General features: G+C 36.9%; 2 protein-coding genes and 1 long non-coding RNA gene across 3 annotated transcripts; 1 reads left to right on the top strand and 2 right to left on the bottom strand.

Annotated features, from left to right (window-relative positions):
* Positions 1-7,522: 7,522 nt before the first annotated feature.
* LOC124829207 (uncharacterized) lies at positions 7,523-10,395 on the bottom strand. The gene is made up of 3 exons (XR_007028073.2): positions 9,895-10,395; positions 9,496-9,528; positions 7,523-8,157 (listed from the first exon to the last, which is right to left on the bottom strand). It is a non-coding gene; the product is annotated as an uncharacterized LOC124829207 (long non-coding RNA).
* Positions 10,396-10,690: 295 nt separating this feature from the next.
* On the top strand, positions 10,691-12,112 carry LOC148193854 (uncharacterized). The gene is made up of 4 exons (XM_088099520.1): positions 10,691-10,726; positions 10,889-11,518; positions 11,602-11,724; positions 11,810-12,112. The coding sequence occupies exons 1-4, from the start codon at positions 10,691-10,693 to the stop codon at positions 12,110-12,112; spliced, it is 1,092 nt and encodes a 363-aa protein (XP_087955646.1).
* Positions 12,113-12,370: 258 nt separating this feature from the next.
* Positions 12,371-12,970, bottom strand: LOC148193853 (protein FAR1-RELATED SEQUENCE 5-like). Its single transcript, XM_088099519.1, has one exon. It carries the CDS (start codon positions 12,968-12,970, stop codon positions 12,371-12,373), a length of 600 nt encoding a protein of 199 aa, XP_087955645.1.
* Between the last annotated feature and the right edge of the window lie 3,409 nt (positions 12,971-16,379).

The following is a 16,379-nucleotide window of genomic DNA, read 5'->3' as shown; positions in this document are numbered from 1 at the left end:
AACAAAAATCACCTTTAAAATCAAAGAACATAACTCACAAACAATCACAAACAATTAAGCACAATTAAAAGACTAGACTCTCGGACTCTAATGTGATAAGGCTTAGAGTTTAATCCCTTTTAGCCTAAATCACCCCTAAACGTAAAACACAAAGCAAAATCAATATTAAAGTCTACTCCTATGGTGAGGCTTGTTGCTTTGTCTAACAAGACACACTCACCTGTCTAGCTATGCTAAAATTAAAGCAAGTAAAGTTGTCAAGAGTTTGAAAGAACACCAAGGACTCTTCCAAATACTTGGACTTTTTAAAGGCCTTTTACAACAAAAATGAAACTAAAAGAAAGCTAGCCTATCATCCTATTACACATCAAATGGAACAACAACAAAAATACAAAACATGCACGCTGCCACGGTCTGGTCCTGGTTCAGCTACAGTCCACTTTTGATGCCAAGTCCTTGTGCTAAAAACACGTACACTGATGTTGTTGTTTCTGGCAGCTTTAACTCTTTTCTAGCTTCTGGATTCCACTCTCTTTGGATCTGATTCACCACTCCTTTAGTTTAAAAGACAGCTTCTAGCCTGCTCCAACTAAAATTTTGCTCAACTTTGTTGCTTCTTGGCAGCTTCTGGAATCAATGCTTTTGAATCTCTTGGCCAGTATAATCCTACCATCACAAATCACAATTGGAATCAATGTAACTTATCTACACACAGATATCAAGCGGATTAACTTCACACAATATAAAAGATTCTTCCCTTTTTTCCTAGTCTCGTGCACTTGATGCAGCTATATAAATTTCTTTTGCTCTCAAATGACAAACTGCAATCAAATATTCACACTTAATTCAGTAGAGCAATCATCAATGCTATCAATTCCCAGCTAAGACAGAAACAGTTAAGCAATCCAGAGGTAAGAAAGTTAAGCAACTTCCCTAATTAATTCTGCTGCTGCTTAAAATTCTTGACTCCAAATATTTATCTACTCTGCACACAACAACAAACCTATTTTACACTTTCTCCCTGCACTGATTCAGTTCAAATCTGCTCACAGAAATTACACCAATTAAACCAGATTTGAAAACAGTATAAGCAAATTCACATGACAAAACAATACAGGAAAAGATGCTTAAACAAAAATGACTCAAACAAGACAATTGGGCCGAATAAAATGATGAAAAATAATACTCAAAGCATAACAAGCGCAGATCAAGAAACCTTATCAGAATTTGGAAATCTAAACACATGAAAACAAATTTCACTGAATGAAGATGCACGAACAAAAGTTAAACACAAGACAGTAAAGAAATTAACTAAGAACGCGAAAATGAAAGAAATTAAACGCACAATGTTAAACCAGAACATGAATCAAGCAGCGGAATGGAAGAACAAACTCAGGATCAAGACAGAATCAAAACACAAAACTAGAACAAAGACAGAGACGCAAATCAAACTGAAACAAGAATCGAAACAGAGATACTTACCTTTGACACGTGAAGCGTGAACGAAACCGAAGCTCTAGTGCCAACTGATGGACGAACCTCCAAGGAGATGACGAATGTGCGTGTCGCGAGCTCCTTCGAAGCTTCCTCCAGAGATGAACACAGCGGAAAAAGACAAAAACTTGAAGAAGAACAAGAAACAAAGGATTAAACTCGATAGAAACCCTAGAAATGGAAGGAAACCCAATATGAACCGATTAATCGGTTCACAATGAAGATTGAACGGTGGAAAAGGGTTTGATCGGAGCAAATGAGGGTTTAGTCGGTGGAAATCGAAAACAAATGGTGAGAATGGAAAGAAAAGACAAAATGATGAAGAAACCCTAGGTTTAGATGTGGTTAGGAGATGCGGAAAGAGAAAATGCAAATCTGAGAAGAAAATGTGAGTGTCGAAGCTTACTGTGATGAAAGCAGAAGTCTCGCGAGGATGAGCTCTCGAGAGAGAAATGGACGCGAGACGTGGTTCTGCGAGAGAGAATTGGTGAGAAATGAAATGTTCCTCGTGGCAGTGAAATGAAGAGGTGGTGATGTTGTACGCGAGACAAAGGAGGACGCGTGGCCAAGAGGTGTTGACGCCACTATGCTGAAGCAGATTGAACAATGGTGACGTGAGAGAGAAGCACGGTGGAAATTGGAAAAATGAAAGTGAGAGAGGTGCTTGGAAGGTGGCCAGAGGGAGTCTTTGGACTCTCTAGCCTATGACTTTCAAGAGAGAATAATTTCTGATTTCAGAAAATTCAATTCTCATTAATCTCAAAAGTGCCAATACAAGAGAGGAGCTAGGTATTTATAGTAACTCATGCTCCTTACAAGCTAAAATACATGCACAATAAAATGTGAAAACTACAAAAAGAGGACACTGAAAAAACACATCAGGCAGGATTCCATCAGCTTTGGGTGCGGTTGAAACAGAGGTTGCAGGTACAGTAGCGCTGAGGCCCCTTTGTGAGGCTTATGTTATGCATGGTCTCATCAGTGATACAAATGCACACAGCAGAGCTAAACAACAGCCATATACAATACAAACTAACAAAAATTGCAACAAAATTTTGACAACAATCATGTGACAGATTAATCTACAATCCATGAACATGAACAAAGACATAAACAGAACTGAAAATCAAACACAAGAATGCCTACTTGAGTTAAAGAGAAGAAGAATTGGAATGGTACAAAGCCTTTAGGCGCTACTTGCGCTCTATGTTCTTGGAAGAAATAGTTGATAGTGGGAAGGCCAGGAGAAGAGAGAGACCACGTGAGAAGAAATAGTTGTTCTTGACTCCTTCCCCTTTCCAACATTCTTTGGCAAAGTGACCAAATTTCTGGAAGTTATAGCACCTCACCTTCTTTTTATCAAACTTCCATTCTTTATCTCCATCAGAATTGGTGCAAGATTTCTTCTTTTTTCCTTTTATAGGATCATTGGAATCTTCACTCTGTTGTTCCTGTGATTCCTTGTGCTTAGTGCCACTTTTGTCACCCTTCTTGAATCCTTTCTTACCTTTGTACTGAGATTGAGCTTGAAGCACTTGTTCCTGGAAATGTCTTCTCTCATTAATACAGTATTCATGTGCCTCCAATGAATGTTGGAGTTCTTCAATCTTCAAGGTCTCCAAGTCACAAGTTTCCTCAATAGCCACAACAACATGATCAAATCTTGGAGTTAGAGTTTTAGAGGAAGAAAGAGAAGAAAGGCTACAAAGGGATGGGAGAAAGAAGATAACAGAAGATTGAGAAAGATAGGAAGAAGAGAAGACTCAGGTACACTGTATAATGTTTTGTATTTTCATTACTGAATATGAATACAAATTTATACATAAAAAGCATAAGTGATTCTGTTTTTGATTTACACCAACATTATTAACAAGTTGCTCAATGTCGTAGTCGAAGATGACCTTTGTACTTGTCAACATTACTGCAAACGAGAGCCTTGGAGCCTTGTGAAACCTGTAGTGCAAAAACCATTCGGTCCAAAACACAAGAAAAGCCCAAGGAAGGCAAGGAAATAAGTTGCATTTGATTTTAAACGAAGGAAAACTTACCTTCGTGCACGTCTTCAAGGACATCACACATGTTGGGTCGGTAAGAAAAGAAAGCACGAAAGAGCAATGAAAAGATATGTGGTTCGCGTTGTTTCTTTTATGTTTTTAAATAGTTCGACATTGATTATAAGGAAACAGACATCGAAAGACGTAGGATAGGGGACAAACAGACACCAAAAGATGTCAAGCTAGGGTTGTTGACGTCAAAGAGCCTTTTGAGGTTATGTATTTAAATGGCCAACTTTTAATATTTTAATTATAAAAATGTCACCGATTATATTTAAAAGGATAATGATATTTTGACAACAAATTTTGACAACATTTTGACACAGCCACATGTCGCATTGCCAATGGTCCATGTGTACAAGAAATTGAAAAACAAAAATAATGTGGAAATGAAGGGCTGCAGGAGTTTCAAGTGGTGGGCTTCATTTTAGGATTTCAAAACCAACATATCACTTTGAGTTGGAGAGAACCCTAGAGAGAAGGAGCACCCAGCAGAAGCGCGTCGTGTGAGCAAAACCATCGTTTGACAGAGTTTTGGCCATTCCGCGAACTGTTGTTGTTCACTGGATTCTTTTATGATGTTCATTCGATGCTGGGAATGGAATTGGTTCAGCAATCCTTACGTTGCTTTATGATGTGGTATAATTGGTTATTTAAGTGGTTTAAGTCATGTAATATATTTCTCTGGGAGCTTATGCAGGAAGTTTATTTTGGTGCAGTGTTTATGGTTTTTTTTAGCTTATGAGTCGTTTAATTGATAAATTTTTAGATATTTTCTTTGAGAGTAAACATATATATAAATTATAGTGTAGGGTTTTACGGACTGAGTTTAAGTCTATAATTGGTTGTTCCAGCAGTAAAAATAATTGTAGTAGTAAGGAGTAAATGATGATTTTTTTTTATTTTTTGAAGTATGGTGCAGATTGAAGAAATAGAAAATGTTTTTTTATTTTGTTGGAGGGGTGCATACATAAAATAATAATCCCATTAGGTTTTGGTTTCGTTTTTTTTTATATAGCTTATATTATATAATATTCTCATATTATATAGAGAGTTACTTTAAATATTATATAAGTTATATCATGTAATATTAGTATAAAGTAATTGTGTTTTAAATATTATATAAGCTATATTATGTAATATTAGTATAATGTTTTCATACAATGTATTTTGAGATAATATTGATGGTTTATTGTACATTTGTTGACACATTTATTTGTTTGTAGTTGTTCATCCCAATTATCCATGACAGACATTGGTGGTACTACGCCGTGAAGATTTCATCTATGGAAATGTTTGCACTGGACTGTATTGGCCACAATAAAAAAGAACGTAAAAAGATTGTCACTGTAATTGTAAGTCTTGTAATTGATGGATGTACTTTGTATTTGTAAATTGATTTATTGGAAAGTCAAGTTGACTTTGTTGTTTTGCAAGCAGATAATCTTGAATTAATTTTTGGAAATTTGTTCAATCATTACGAAGACAACAAACCATCTTTTCAGTTCCAACACGTGCACACTCCAATGCAACCGAACTCGTAAGTTTTTAATCCTGTTTTTTTTATTATAAAATTTATTGATTTGATTGAACTAGTATTACATCATTTGTATTTTGGACTTCGTTTGATGTAGATATGATTGTGGAGCTATTATTTTGAAATTTATGGAGTTGTGAAATGGTGTAGAGAAATACGAAGGAAAAACAATGTGCAATTACACAAGTGTAAGTTATAAAAATTTTGATCGTTTGGACCTTTGATGCAACATTTGGCATTTTATTGATTTTGTGTGCATTTTTTTTTGTTTTTAGGAGGAAATGCAATAGGCTGGGGAGAAGTATGTTTGTGATTGGATTTTGGATGTTGACAATGTGCGGAGGGATGAAATGTTGCAACATTTAGGGTTGTTGTAGATGTTGTACATTGCGGATTGTTGCAATGTGATTTATGGTTTTTTTAGAACTGTTTCAAAATGTATTCATTAGGTGTATATGTACATATTTTTTCTTAGAAATGTTAAAAGAAATGTATTCCTTACATTTATTGATAATGAAATTTGAGATTACTATATTTTAGTATCGATTTCAATGTGTTCCATCGTTTTGAAGATAACAATGACCATTTTGTGTTATTTCTTATGTTGATTACCACAGGGTTAAATAAAAGAATGATCATTTTTTGTCTTAGACATTTGTATTGCAGTCTCCACCAAATGTAGATGTCATTATGTGTGTTAAATGTCCTATGTATGGGGTTTTATGTACATTAAATGTTGAAAAATGAATTGTGCACTTAGAAATGAATGACATGAACTTTGTTGACCAAGATGTGCAAAATTTTGCCTCAGAAGCACAACATTGGATATAAATGTCATGATCGTTGGCTGAACATGAATTCTATTCAAAATAAGTGTTAAAAAAAATTCTCCACTCGAAAATCAATGTCATTTTCAAAGTTGACCTGACTGTGCAAAACCTTTGTCTAAAGTCCCCACTTATTTACCCTTTGGTACCAATGCAATTTTTTCACCAAGAGTTCTACAAAAAATGGTTCTTTGGGGATGGAGTTCAATATAAATGTCATAATCATTGCCTGAACATCACTTGTATGTGAAATAAGTGTTAAAAGAAAAAATTGCTCTTCAAAATTAATGTCATTTTCAAAGTTGACCTGCTTGTGCAAAACCTTTGCCTAAAGTTTCCAGTTATTTAGCCTTTGGTACCAATTTAGTTTTTGCACCAAGAGTTCTAGAAAAAATGATTCATTGGGGGATGAAGTTCGATATAAATGTCATAATCATGGCCTGAACATCACTTGTATGTAAAATAAGTGTTAAGAAAAATTTTGCACTTCAAAATCAATGTCATTTTCAAAGTTGACCTGCATGTGTAAAACCTTTGCCTAAAGTCCCCACTTATTTAGCCTTTGGTACCAATGCAATTTTTGCACCAAGAGTTCTAGAAAAAATGGCTCATTGGGGATGGAGTTCGATATAAATGTCATAATCATTGTCTGAACATCACTTGTATGTCAAAGAAGTATTAAAAAAAATTTACATTTCAAAATCAATGTCATTTTCGAAGTTGACCTATGTGTGCAAAAGTTTTGCCTACAGTCCCCGGTTATTTAGCCTTTGGTACCAATACAGTTTTTGCACCAAGAGTTGTAGTAAAAATGACTCATTGGGGATGAAGTTCGATATAAATGTCATAATCATAGTTTAAATGATCTTCAAAAACAAGAAATATACCTTCAATACACCTATGAGACCATAATTCAAATAAGTGGGGACTTATGTTATTAATTCTACACATCAGGGTAGACTGACTTCTACAGAAAGCTTTTCAACTTAAAAAATTGAGTATCATGTCCAAACACCTTTAATTTCAACAAGGATGCTCTATCATGAACAAAACATAGTCACAAAATGATCTTCAAAAACAACAAATATATACCTAAGGGACCATAGTTGAAATAACTGGGGACTTGCGTTTTGGCTTTTGCACATCAGGGAGTTTAACCCAATTTGAACTCTTTATAAACTCTGCTAATCGATTACAACATGGTCATAATCAATTACCAAAGACACTTTTTTTGGTAATCGCTAATCCATTACACGATGCTCGTAATCACTTGTCAGACACTTTTTTTTTCTAATTTTAACTTCCTCTAATCATTTGCGATCTTAAAAAATCAAATTTCATTTCCACACTCCATTAATTTCAACAACCATGATCTAAGATCAACAAAACATGCTTGAAATACACCTTTAGGACCAAAGTTAAAATAACTAGGTATCATGTCCATACAAACTTCATTTCAACAAGATTGGTCTACATCATCAATAACATAGACCTTAAGTTCCATAATGAACTTTGTTATATTTTTCCAAACTTTACAAAATCAACTAAATTTGTCAATATAATACCAAACATGAACATAAAAGACCTCCTTATTTTGTTGGCCAACTAACTTCAAATACTTGGGTAACAACTTCATTTCATGTCAACAAACATAAAACAAATCTCATTCAACCACTTTCATACAATGAAATTCAAATTAATGGGAAAGAACAATTCTTTGTACATCAACATATTAACCAACATTTACATTTCTTATTTTACTTGAACATCATCAACTGAAGTTCTTAACATTTAAAAATCATTACAAATTATTCAACTACTCATTCTTTTCTTCTACCATCTACGGTAAATGAAGTTCTATTCGCCCAACTCTTGAACCATCTTCGAGGTACAACCTTCATTCGATCATACATTGTGTTTTGCTTCATTCATCCAGACGTTTAAACCCTGGGGTTTGGTGCTGATGTTGAACTGGCGTACTTTGACAAGGATCTTCACTTCCACAAAATGCCTTCTCCCCAAACTCTTGATTTTTATCTTCATTTTTGGCTTCAACCAACTTTCTTAAATCATGAATATTACTTTTCATGTCGGTAATAACCCGCATTTGTTCTTCTACAACACAAATTATTTTCTCCTTATCTCCTCTATTTTGCTTATTAAATGGCACACCAAATTTCCGAACAACTTCTTTGACCATACCATAACAAAGCTCTTCTTTCAACACCCCAACATCAACAATAACCTGAAAAAATTAACAAATTTCATTATATAAAACACGAAATATAAAATACATTGCACCAACACATTCCTCAAATCACGAACTACTCACTGATCTCTTAGCCAAAGCACCTCTGATGAACTTCAGACCCGCCAAATTGATTTATAGATCCACTTTTGGTGATAATTATTTTAAATATGAAATAAATTATATTGGGGGAGAATAAATGTTAAAGCATAATAAATTTATAAAACCTATAATCTAAGAACCATGATGAGGTTATAGGTTATTCTACCTTCATGCAGATAAAAGGTTAAGATTGATGAAATAAAAACAAGTTGCGTTAATATCTTGGTTTTTATTAGATGCAAGGAATATGAGAACAAATATATTGTTCTGTGTCAATCAAATGAAAAGTAGATTTTATCCACCCTTGCATAAGAACATTTCGACGAAAAATTATAAAGCATGAAGAAGTGAAATTGAGCACCTAAAAAGGAATTAATGTAAGGGAATTGTTTGTAGGATATAGAATTTAAAGAAATCTAATTCACAAGTTATGATCGTAGCATGGCCTAGAGTCATCAACAAAATAGTCATGACATACACATTAAAGAATTTATATAAAATATGTAAGCATGTTCACCACTTTACATAGACACGTGAATTGTAGATAAGCTTGAAAAAAAATTAAAAACACTTAAACACTTATCCAAAATCTTGCATATCTTAACTTCCAAAATGTTGGCATAAACTTAACCAATCACAAATATCACTACTGCAACATAACCATTTTCCTAAGTTAGCTTCTAATGAAACATTTTACTGCGTCAGTTTCTTATAAAATCATTCAATAACTTAGACATTTATCAACTAAACACCAATTTCTTGGAAATGCAAAGTACAATGACAACACATAATTCAGAACTCTTGCACTAGCATGTTGAACATAATTTAAGTAAAAACTTGAAAATAGGTTCTGAAATTTTAAAACATCACAAGGATATTTCAGCAGTTGAAAACTACTAACAACTCTTTTTAAAATTGCACATAGTTAAAGCAAAACATATTACTTAGAAGAAACTTGACAGCACAAAACTATTTTCTTACTGGCTGGTCAAGCACTTAGTACGTCCAATAAAACTACATAGAACTAAAGGTTCCTTTCCAAAACAAATTTGCACATCCAGAACCTATATGAAGTACTTCAGTCCAGAATAAAATCATGCCACCATCTATCTTTATTATTTATTTTTGAACCAACACAACATCATTTCAACTCCCGAATGACACAAGTCACACAATCATTTATTTTTTGGCTTTGATAACAGAAGTTCATACTCTAAAAGATGAAGTACATACCTGGCCTTACTCCTCTTTTAATTGAATTATGCCCTACAAAACAGAATTATAAATTGTGGATGGTCAAATTTCTGACAAATAAACATGTAATTACAGGCTATGGATCTTCCATTACAGGCTTTCCTTCACAAATTGCCTATGGGAATTTGTAGAAAAACCCACTGTCATTTAGCAATGGTGGGGCATTTAGTTCCTTTTCCATGTTTGGTACAATTTTGGTATAACTAAAAGGTTAGAAATCAAGGAGAATAGTTTAGATCACTACCATACAAACCATTCAATTCAATAGTCAAACACATTATATTGAAATCATAATGATGGAAGGAAGTTCATGACATAAACTCCATTTAATAACATAAAAACCCTTAATCTATGCAAATCTAATATCACCCCACATACCTTCTTCCTGCTATGAGAAACTTCACTCTGTTGATCAAGTTCCTCCATTACACTACACCAAATAAGGTTAAACAACCCATAAAACAACAAAACCTCTAAATGGTAAAAGAAATTATAAAACAACTCAAAATCCACCGAATAACAACAAACGATTGCCCAAAAAAAACGGTCCAACGGCGGAAAGGTGGCACTTTCGATGGTCGTTGCTTCCAAAGGTCGAAATGGCAGCGGAATGTGCTCCAAAGAATGCGTCGGTTTGCGGAACGGTCAAAACTCCGTCAAGCGATGGTTCTACACTCCGATCAACTTCAAACTCCGACAACGGCGGCCATGCTTGTGGGAAGAGGAACGCTTGTCGGTGGCTAGGAGGGACGAGGGTAGAACGTTGCGGTCAACAGCGGCACTCCGACGGACTTCAAACTCCGACAACATGCTTGTGGGAAGAGGCACGCTTCTGGGTGGGTGGGAGAGGGGACGGTTCTCTAGATTTCTCTTGCCAAAATGAACTTCTCTTTTCAAACCGGACCGCGATATTCCAACAACGGATTTTTAACACTATTTTGACAACGCCACGTGTCGCCACCTCATTGGTTCGTTTAAAAAAATTTTTTTTAAAAAAACCTATGACCGTAACCCTTATTTTGAGTGAAAATCCTAAAATACCCCTTTCCCTTTCTCTGTTCCATTGCAAACGAAGGTCCGTTCTCTTGATAGGTCGAAGGTCGCGTTTCGTCTCGCTTCGTTCCATTTGCATCGTGTTGTCTCCGGCCAGTTTGGTGTCTTGTTATCGTGCGGAATGGCAAGTTCTGGTGACGATTGTCCGACGACTAAGGTAAGTGGTTTTCCATTCCATGTCGTAGCTTGGTTATTCGGTTTGGGCATCTCGTAGCATGGTTATTTGATTTGGGTTAATGTTTGGGGTTCGTATCGTTGGGTTGTGGTGCTTGGGTTATTGGGTTTCGTTGTTTTGATGATTTGATTTTGGTTTATGCAGTTGAGTGTTCGTCACTCTTTTTCGACAAAGTATATATGTACTTTGAACGAACGCTTAACAAAGGAGCATCGATCATTGATTGCGACAACTCCATTTGCTTGGTTTTTAGATGTCAATGTCAATGTTAAAGTAGGTAGAAATATACTGAGTGAGTTATTGGGTAAGTGGGACGACTGTAGTAGTGGTTTTTTAGTTGGGAATAAAGTTTTGAATATAAATGAAAATGATATTTATTTAGGGTTGGGACTGAGTACAGATGGTGCAAACATTAACTTAAAGGAAGAGCTGGGCAATAGTGAATGTGTGAAATACATAGGCAAAGGAACAAAGGAATTGAATTCAATATACAAAATTCTAATGCGAAAACAAAAGAAGAAGATTCCTTGTTCTCATTTTTGTAGCCTTTACCTCCTGGTAGGGATAAGTGAGATTTTATTTCCAAAACGTAGCGGGAAAGTGTTTCCCGTAATGTTTAATCTTGTTGACAACTTAAGTGCTTTGGGTAGTTATTGTTGGGGTAGTGTAGTTTATCGTTTTCTGTTACATAGTTTGTGCAAAGCTTCAAAAGGCTTGAAGAAAGGCAAAGGTATTTCAAACGTTTACGTCGACGGTTGTGTGTACATGCTGCAGGTAATTAATAGTATTTGATGTACTTACTTAAATTGTTATTTGAATTAAGTTTTTTACAAGTTAAGATGATTTATTTGTCTTAGGTATGGTTTTTTGAGCTCTTTGTTCCACCAAAAGGTCCTATTGATAAATTTCCACGAATATTGCATTGGATGAATATAAGTGTTGGAGACAAGTTCGTTAAACGGTGTATGGAGACAGGTTTGGTAAGTTGTTTGTTATCGAAAGTTTTGTTATGTTTTCATATATTGACCAAAGTTGTGTAATCTGTAATGTGTTGTTAAATTTCAGGTTGTTGACGATGTTTATGGTGGTCCTTCAACGAAGGATAAGGAGGAATACAGACGAACACCTAAAAGAAAGGATGCTAAACCAAGAGGAAAGAAGAAACAAAAAAGAATTCGCAGAGAAACTTTTATGCGTGCCTTAGAGGAACAAGAATTTCTAATTGAAGAACTTAAAAGGAGGGTTGCAACTTTGGAGGCACAATTGTTCAATAGCGTTGGCCATTGCTCTGCATTGGTCAGTAATAATACCTTGAGGAGTCTTATTACGCATGCATCTTATCCAACATTGGAACAACCAGACAAATGAGACAGTGTCTTCTGAAGACAACAATCCACAACCAAGTAAAATCGAGTGTCCATGATGGTTAACTCCAACAAAAGGCGCAAATGGCATGTCGTACTTATTTGTTAAGTAAGTGGTGTCAAAGGAAACAACATCACCGAATTCTTCACATGCAGCACGACTTCTTGCATCAGCCCAAAACACACTACAGATTTTATTCCCTTCATCCAGAGCAATGTCATAGAAGAACTCGTTATTTCTATCTTTCATTGACGAAAAGTGTCATAGGAGTGCCTGACCATCACCATCCTTACATAAAGATCTTCTGTGTTGGCCAATGTAGTTTCGAGCGTCCCGCTCCACAAAGTCCATGTTTTCATATCCCCCCGCATCGTTCACAATGCTAAGGAAACTCTTATTTAACCTAACTCCAGCATCGTGGTTGACCTGCAACGTGTGTTTTGCATGCATGCTTAACTTTCTATTGGCTGCAAATAGTTTGGAGTTATTTGGACAAAGATCATGGTTGTGGTCCAGAACAACGGTCCTTATAAACCACTTGTCCTCCTTCTTTGCAATGGTTATCCCAGCACCACATTGGTTAATTTGACTTGGAAGTGTTTTTACCACTGGTTTGACCGAAGACACATATTTTCCCTCCCTTGAACAAACTATTCTGAGGTAGTAGACGTTGTTGTCTTTATCTTTTTTAGAAGTTCTAGTCCGCACGCCAAACCCACGTCTAATGGCGTAGTTTGTGTAAAAGGTTTTTGCTTCATCCATTGAGTCAAAACACATATGCACTGTTGGGTCAATCTCCATTAAACTTTCATTGGGCTCATCAACATTGTCATTATAGTCATTCCCTTGATCCCCATCCATTGTGTGCATTGACATTAAACCCACCTTTAGAGATAAAGCAAATTATATTCACTCATCACACTTACCCCTATGACCACTGGCAACTACAAAAATAATGAAAATAAAATCTTCTCGAAGAACTTATTAAAACGTACCCTGGTGAAAAATGGTGTGCCCTTTAATGAAGCTCAGTGGTCCTAACCAACCTCATCTTCTACATTTAAGTCCACCATAAATGATCCTTATGTGCTTCTCACCAACCCTCCGAACTTCGTTTTGGCCCTTCTCTTTAATGAACACCCGGGTAAGTTGTCTGGAAGTGCTTGGTCAATGGAAATAAGTGTGAACGTTGGATTCTAAAGTTGGTTGTTGACGCAGCTGTGTATTCCCGCCAAAGGTCATATTTTTGGCTTGTCATACACGTATTTGGTTATCCTGTGAAAGCATGCATTGATGGTTGTCAGCATAAAGTTTCTCTCTCCTAACCCCCAATCAATGCTTTTCACTTTTAAAGGCTACCCATCAAATCAGACTATCTCCCCACAATTAATGTAACTTGATTTGAATAAGTTAAGTTAATGGAAATAGATATAATATTAATATTTTTTTCGTTACATTGATTTCCTATAATTTCATCGTTCACGTACTTGTATTTCAAATTCGGGGAGAAACCAATTCTGTAGGCTTGAATCAGGTGACAGTAACCCGTTTACCATTGTTTAGTTGTGAGTGACTTCTTTAATCATCCCACTGATGTATCGTCCTTAACCTACAATTTTTATGTGGACAGGAAATTTCTGCATAATCATGGATGCATGGGAAGACCTTGTTTATGATGATGATGTCCTTGAATCGTTTTTGAAAAAATGCGATGCTTCCGCAACGCTTATTCCTGGTCCTGCAGGTAACATCCAAGCAGCTTTCATGAATAGAACGGGAACAGAACAACCGAAATCGACACAAGAATTTGCTCGTGATGTTGCTGACGCAACCTATGAACGAGATTTCAACTCCAATGCTTGGAAATGGGCACAAATGTTTATTGAACACCACGGTACACTGAATCTCATACACGCTTCCAAGAACATTATTACCTTTAATACTTGTAATTTGTTTTAATATTTTGTTATCATAGGTCTCGTAAAGGATGGAAAATTCGAGAACGTTAACTCCCTCCAAGAGGCAAAATCAGCTGAGGTCCTTCCATTGGTGGTTTGCATATTGAAAGAGTGCAAGCCCAATGGGTTGGGAGATATGCAGTTGACTCTTAAGGACCCAACTGCCACGATGAAGGCTTCCTTGCACAAGAAAGCTCTTGAAGATCCTGAAATTGCAGAAAATATCGCAGTTGGTTCCGTTATCATACTCAATCTTGTAAGCCATCAAATTTGTACTTAACTACCATAATTATTTTATTGGTATTTAAGGGTTCTTCTTCTTACAAACTCCGTTTGTACATTTAGGTCCACCCCTTCACTGCATTTAGGCAAAACCACTACCTCAATATTACGCATCGCTCTATAGTGAAGGTATTTCCAGCTGAAGTTTCTCCTCCTACAATTGACCTTGTTAAGGAGACACCAAAACCTGTCATTCGACTTCCTATGTGGGCAGAGAAGGAACTCAATGTGGATGACATCCTCCGCAAATTTGTCCGTCCATCTGACCAACCATCAACGTCCAATCAAGCAGACAACCAATAGTGCGTTTAGGATAACTGTAATTTTATATGAACACCATTATAAGTATTTCTTGGATAACTGTAATATTTGAAACGTACAATGTATCATTTTGTTCTGTATGTTGTGTAACTGAATCTCTATTACTGGTGTGTTATAATGAATTTATTTATGTCATACAAAATGGTGCCTAAAAGTCAGTTTTTTTTCGAATGGTGACCCCTGTTCATCTGATTGAGTACCTGTGTTATACTTTATGTACAAATTGGCTTTTTCTCTCGGGTAATCGTTTACAGGGGTGCTGTAAACGATTACCAGACCCTTTTTTGAACACCCTCACTCATCCCTTGCACAGGTTGCTCCCCCAACTCATGAGGGGTCTCCCCACCCTCTTTGGACTCACATCACATCACCATCCACCCTCTCCCACCACTAGAACACCTGCACAAGCCTCAGACAGGTGCAGAAGTGCCTAAAAGTCAGTTTTTTTTCGAATGGTGACCCCTGTTCATTTGACTGAGTACCTGTGTTATACTTTATGTACAAATTGGCTTTTTCTCTCGGGTAATCGTTTACAGGGGTGCTCTAAACGATTAACAGAGCCTTTTTTGAACACTCTCACTCATTCCTTGCACAGCTTGCTCCTCCAACTCATGAGGGGTCTCCCCACCCTCCTTGGACTCACATCACATCACCAGACACCCTCTCCCACCACTGGAACACCTGCACATGCCTCAGACAGGTGCAGAAGTGCCTAAAAGTCACTTGTGTTTCCAATGGTGACCCCTGTTCATCTGACTGAGTACCTGTGTTGGACTTTCTGTACAAATTCTCATTTTCTCTCGGGTAATCGTTTACAGGGGTGCTGTAAACGATTACCAGACCCTTTTTTCAGCACTCTCACTCATTCCTTGCAGAGGTTGCTCCTCCAACTCATGAGGGGTCACCCCACACTCCTTGGCCTCACATCACATCACCATCCACCCTCTCCCACCACTAGAACACCTGCACAAGCCTCACACAGGTGCAGAAGTGCCTAAAAGTCACTTGTGTTTCCAATGGTGACCCCTGTTCATCTGACTGAGTACCTGTGTTGGACTTTCTGTACAAATTCTCATTTTCTCTCGGGTAATCGTTTACAGGGGTGCTGTAAACGATTACCAGAGCCTTTTTTCAGCACTCTCACTCATTCCTTGCACAGGTTGCTCCTCCAACTCATGAGGGGTCACCCCACACTCCTTGGCCTCACATCACATCACCATCCACCCTCTCCCACCACTGGAACACCTGCACAAGCCTCACACAGGTGCAGAAGTGCCTAAAAGTCACTTGTGTTTCCAATGGTGACCCCTGTTCATCTGACTCAGTACCTGTGTTGGACTTTCTGTACAAATTCTCATTTTCTCTCGGGTAATCGTTTACAGGGGTGCTGTAAACGATTACCAGACCCTTTTTTCAGCACTCTCACTCATTCCTTGCACAGGTTGCTCCTCCAACTCATGAGGGGTCACCCCACACTCCTTGGCCTCACATCACATCACCATCCACCCTCTCCCACCACTGGAACACCTGCACAAGCCTCACACAGGTGCAGAAGTGCCTAAAAGTCAGTTTTTTTTCGAATGGTTACCCCTGTTCATCTGACTGAGTACTTGTGTTATACTTTATGTACAAATTGGCTTTTTCTCTCGGGTAATCGTTTACAGGGGTGTTGTAAACGATTACCAGAGCCTTTTTTGAACACTCTCACT

Source organism: Vigna umbellata, chromosome 9 (genome assembly GCF_029865625.1).
Source record: "Vigna umbellata cultivar VRB3 chromosome 9, Vumbellata_1.0, whole genome shotgun sequence".
NCBI classification, from domain to species: domain Eukaryota; kingdom Viridiplantae; phylum Streptophyta; class Magnoliopsida; order Fabales; family Fabaceae; genus Vigna; species Vigna umbellata.
This window is presented reverse-complemented; position numbering and strand designations above follow the sequence as displayed.

What these genes read in the sequence shown, in the direction of transcription:
- LOC148193854 (XM_088099520.1), top strand. Translation starts at nt 10,691, where the DNA reads ATGGCAAGTTCTGGTGACGATTGTCCGACGACTAAG. An exon ending in ACGATTGTCCGACGACTAAG is followed by an intron (nt 10,727 to 10,888) that starts GTAAGTGGTTTT and finishes TGGTTTATGCAG; the next exon opens with TTGAGTGTTCGTCACTCTTT. An exon ending in GTTGTGTGTACATGCTGCAG is followed by an intron (nt 11,519 to 11,601) that starts GTAATTAATAGT and finishes TATTTGTCTTAG; the next exon opens with GTATGGTTTTTTGAGCTCTT.
- LOC148193853 (XM_088099519.1), bottom strand. Translation starts at nt 12,970, where the DNA reads ATGGATGGGGATCAAGGGAATGACTATAATGACAATGTTGATGAGCCC.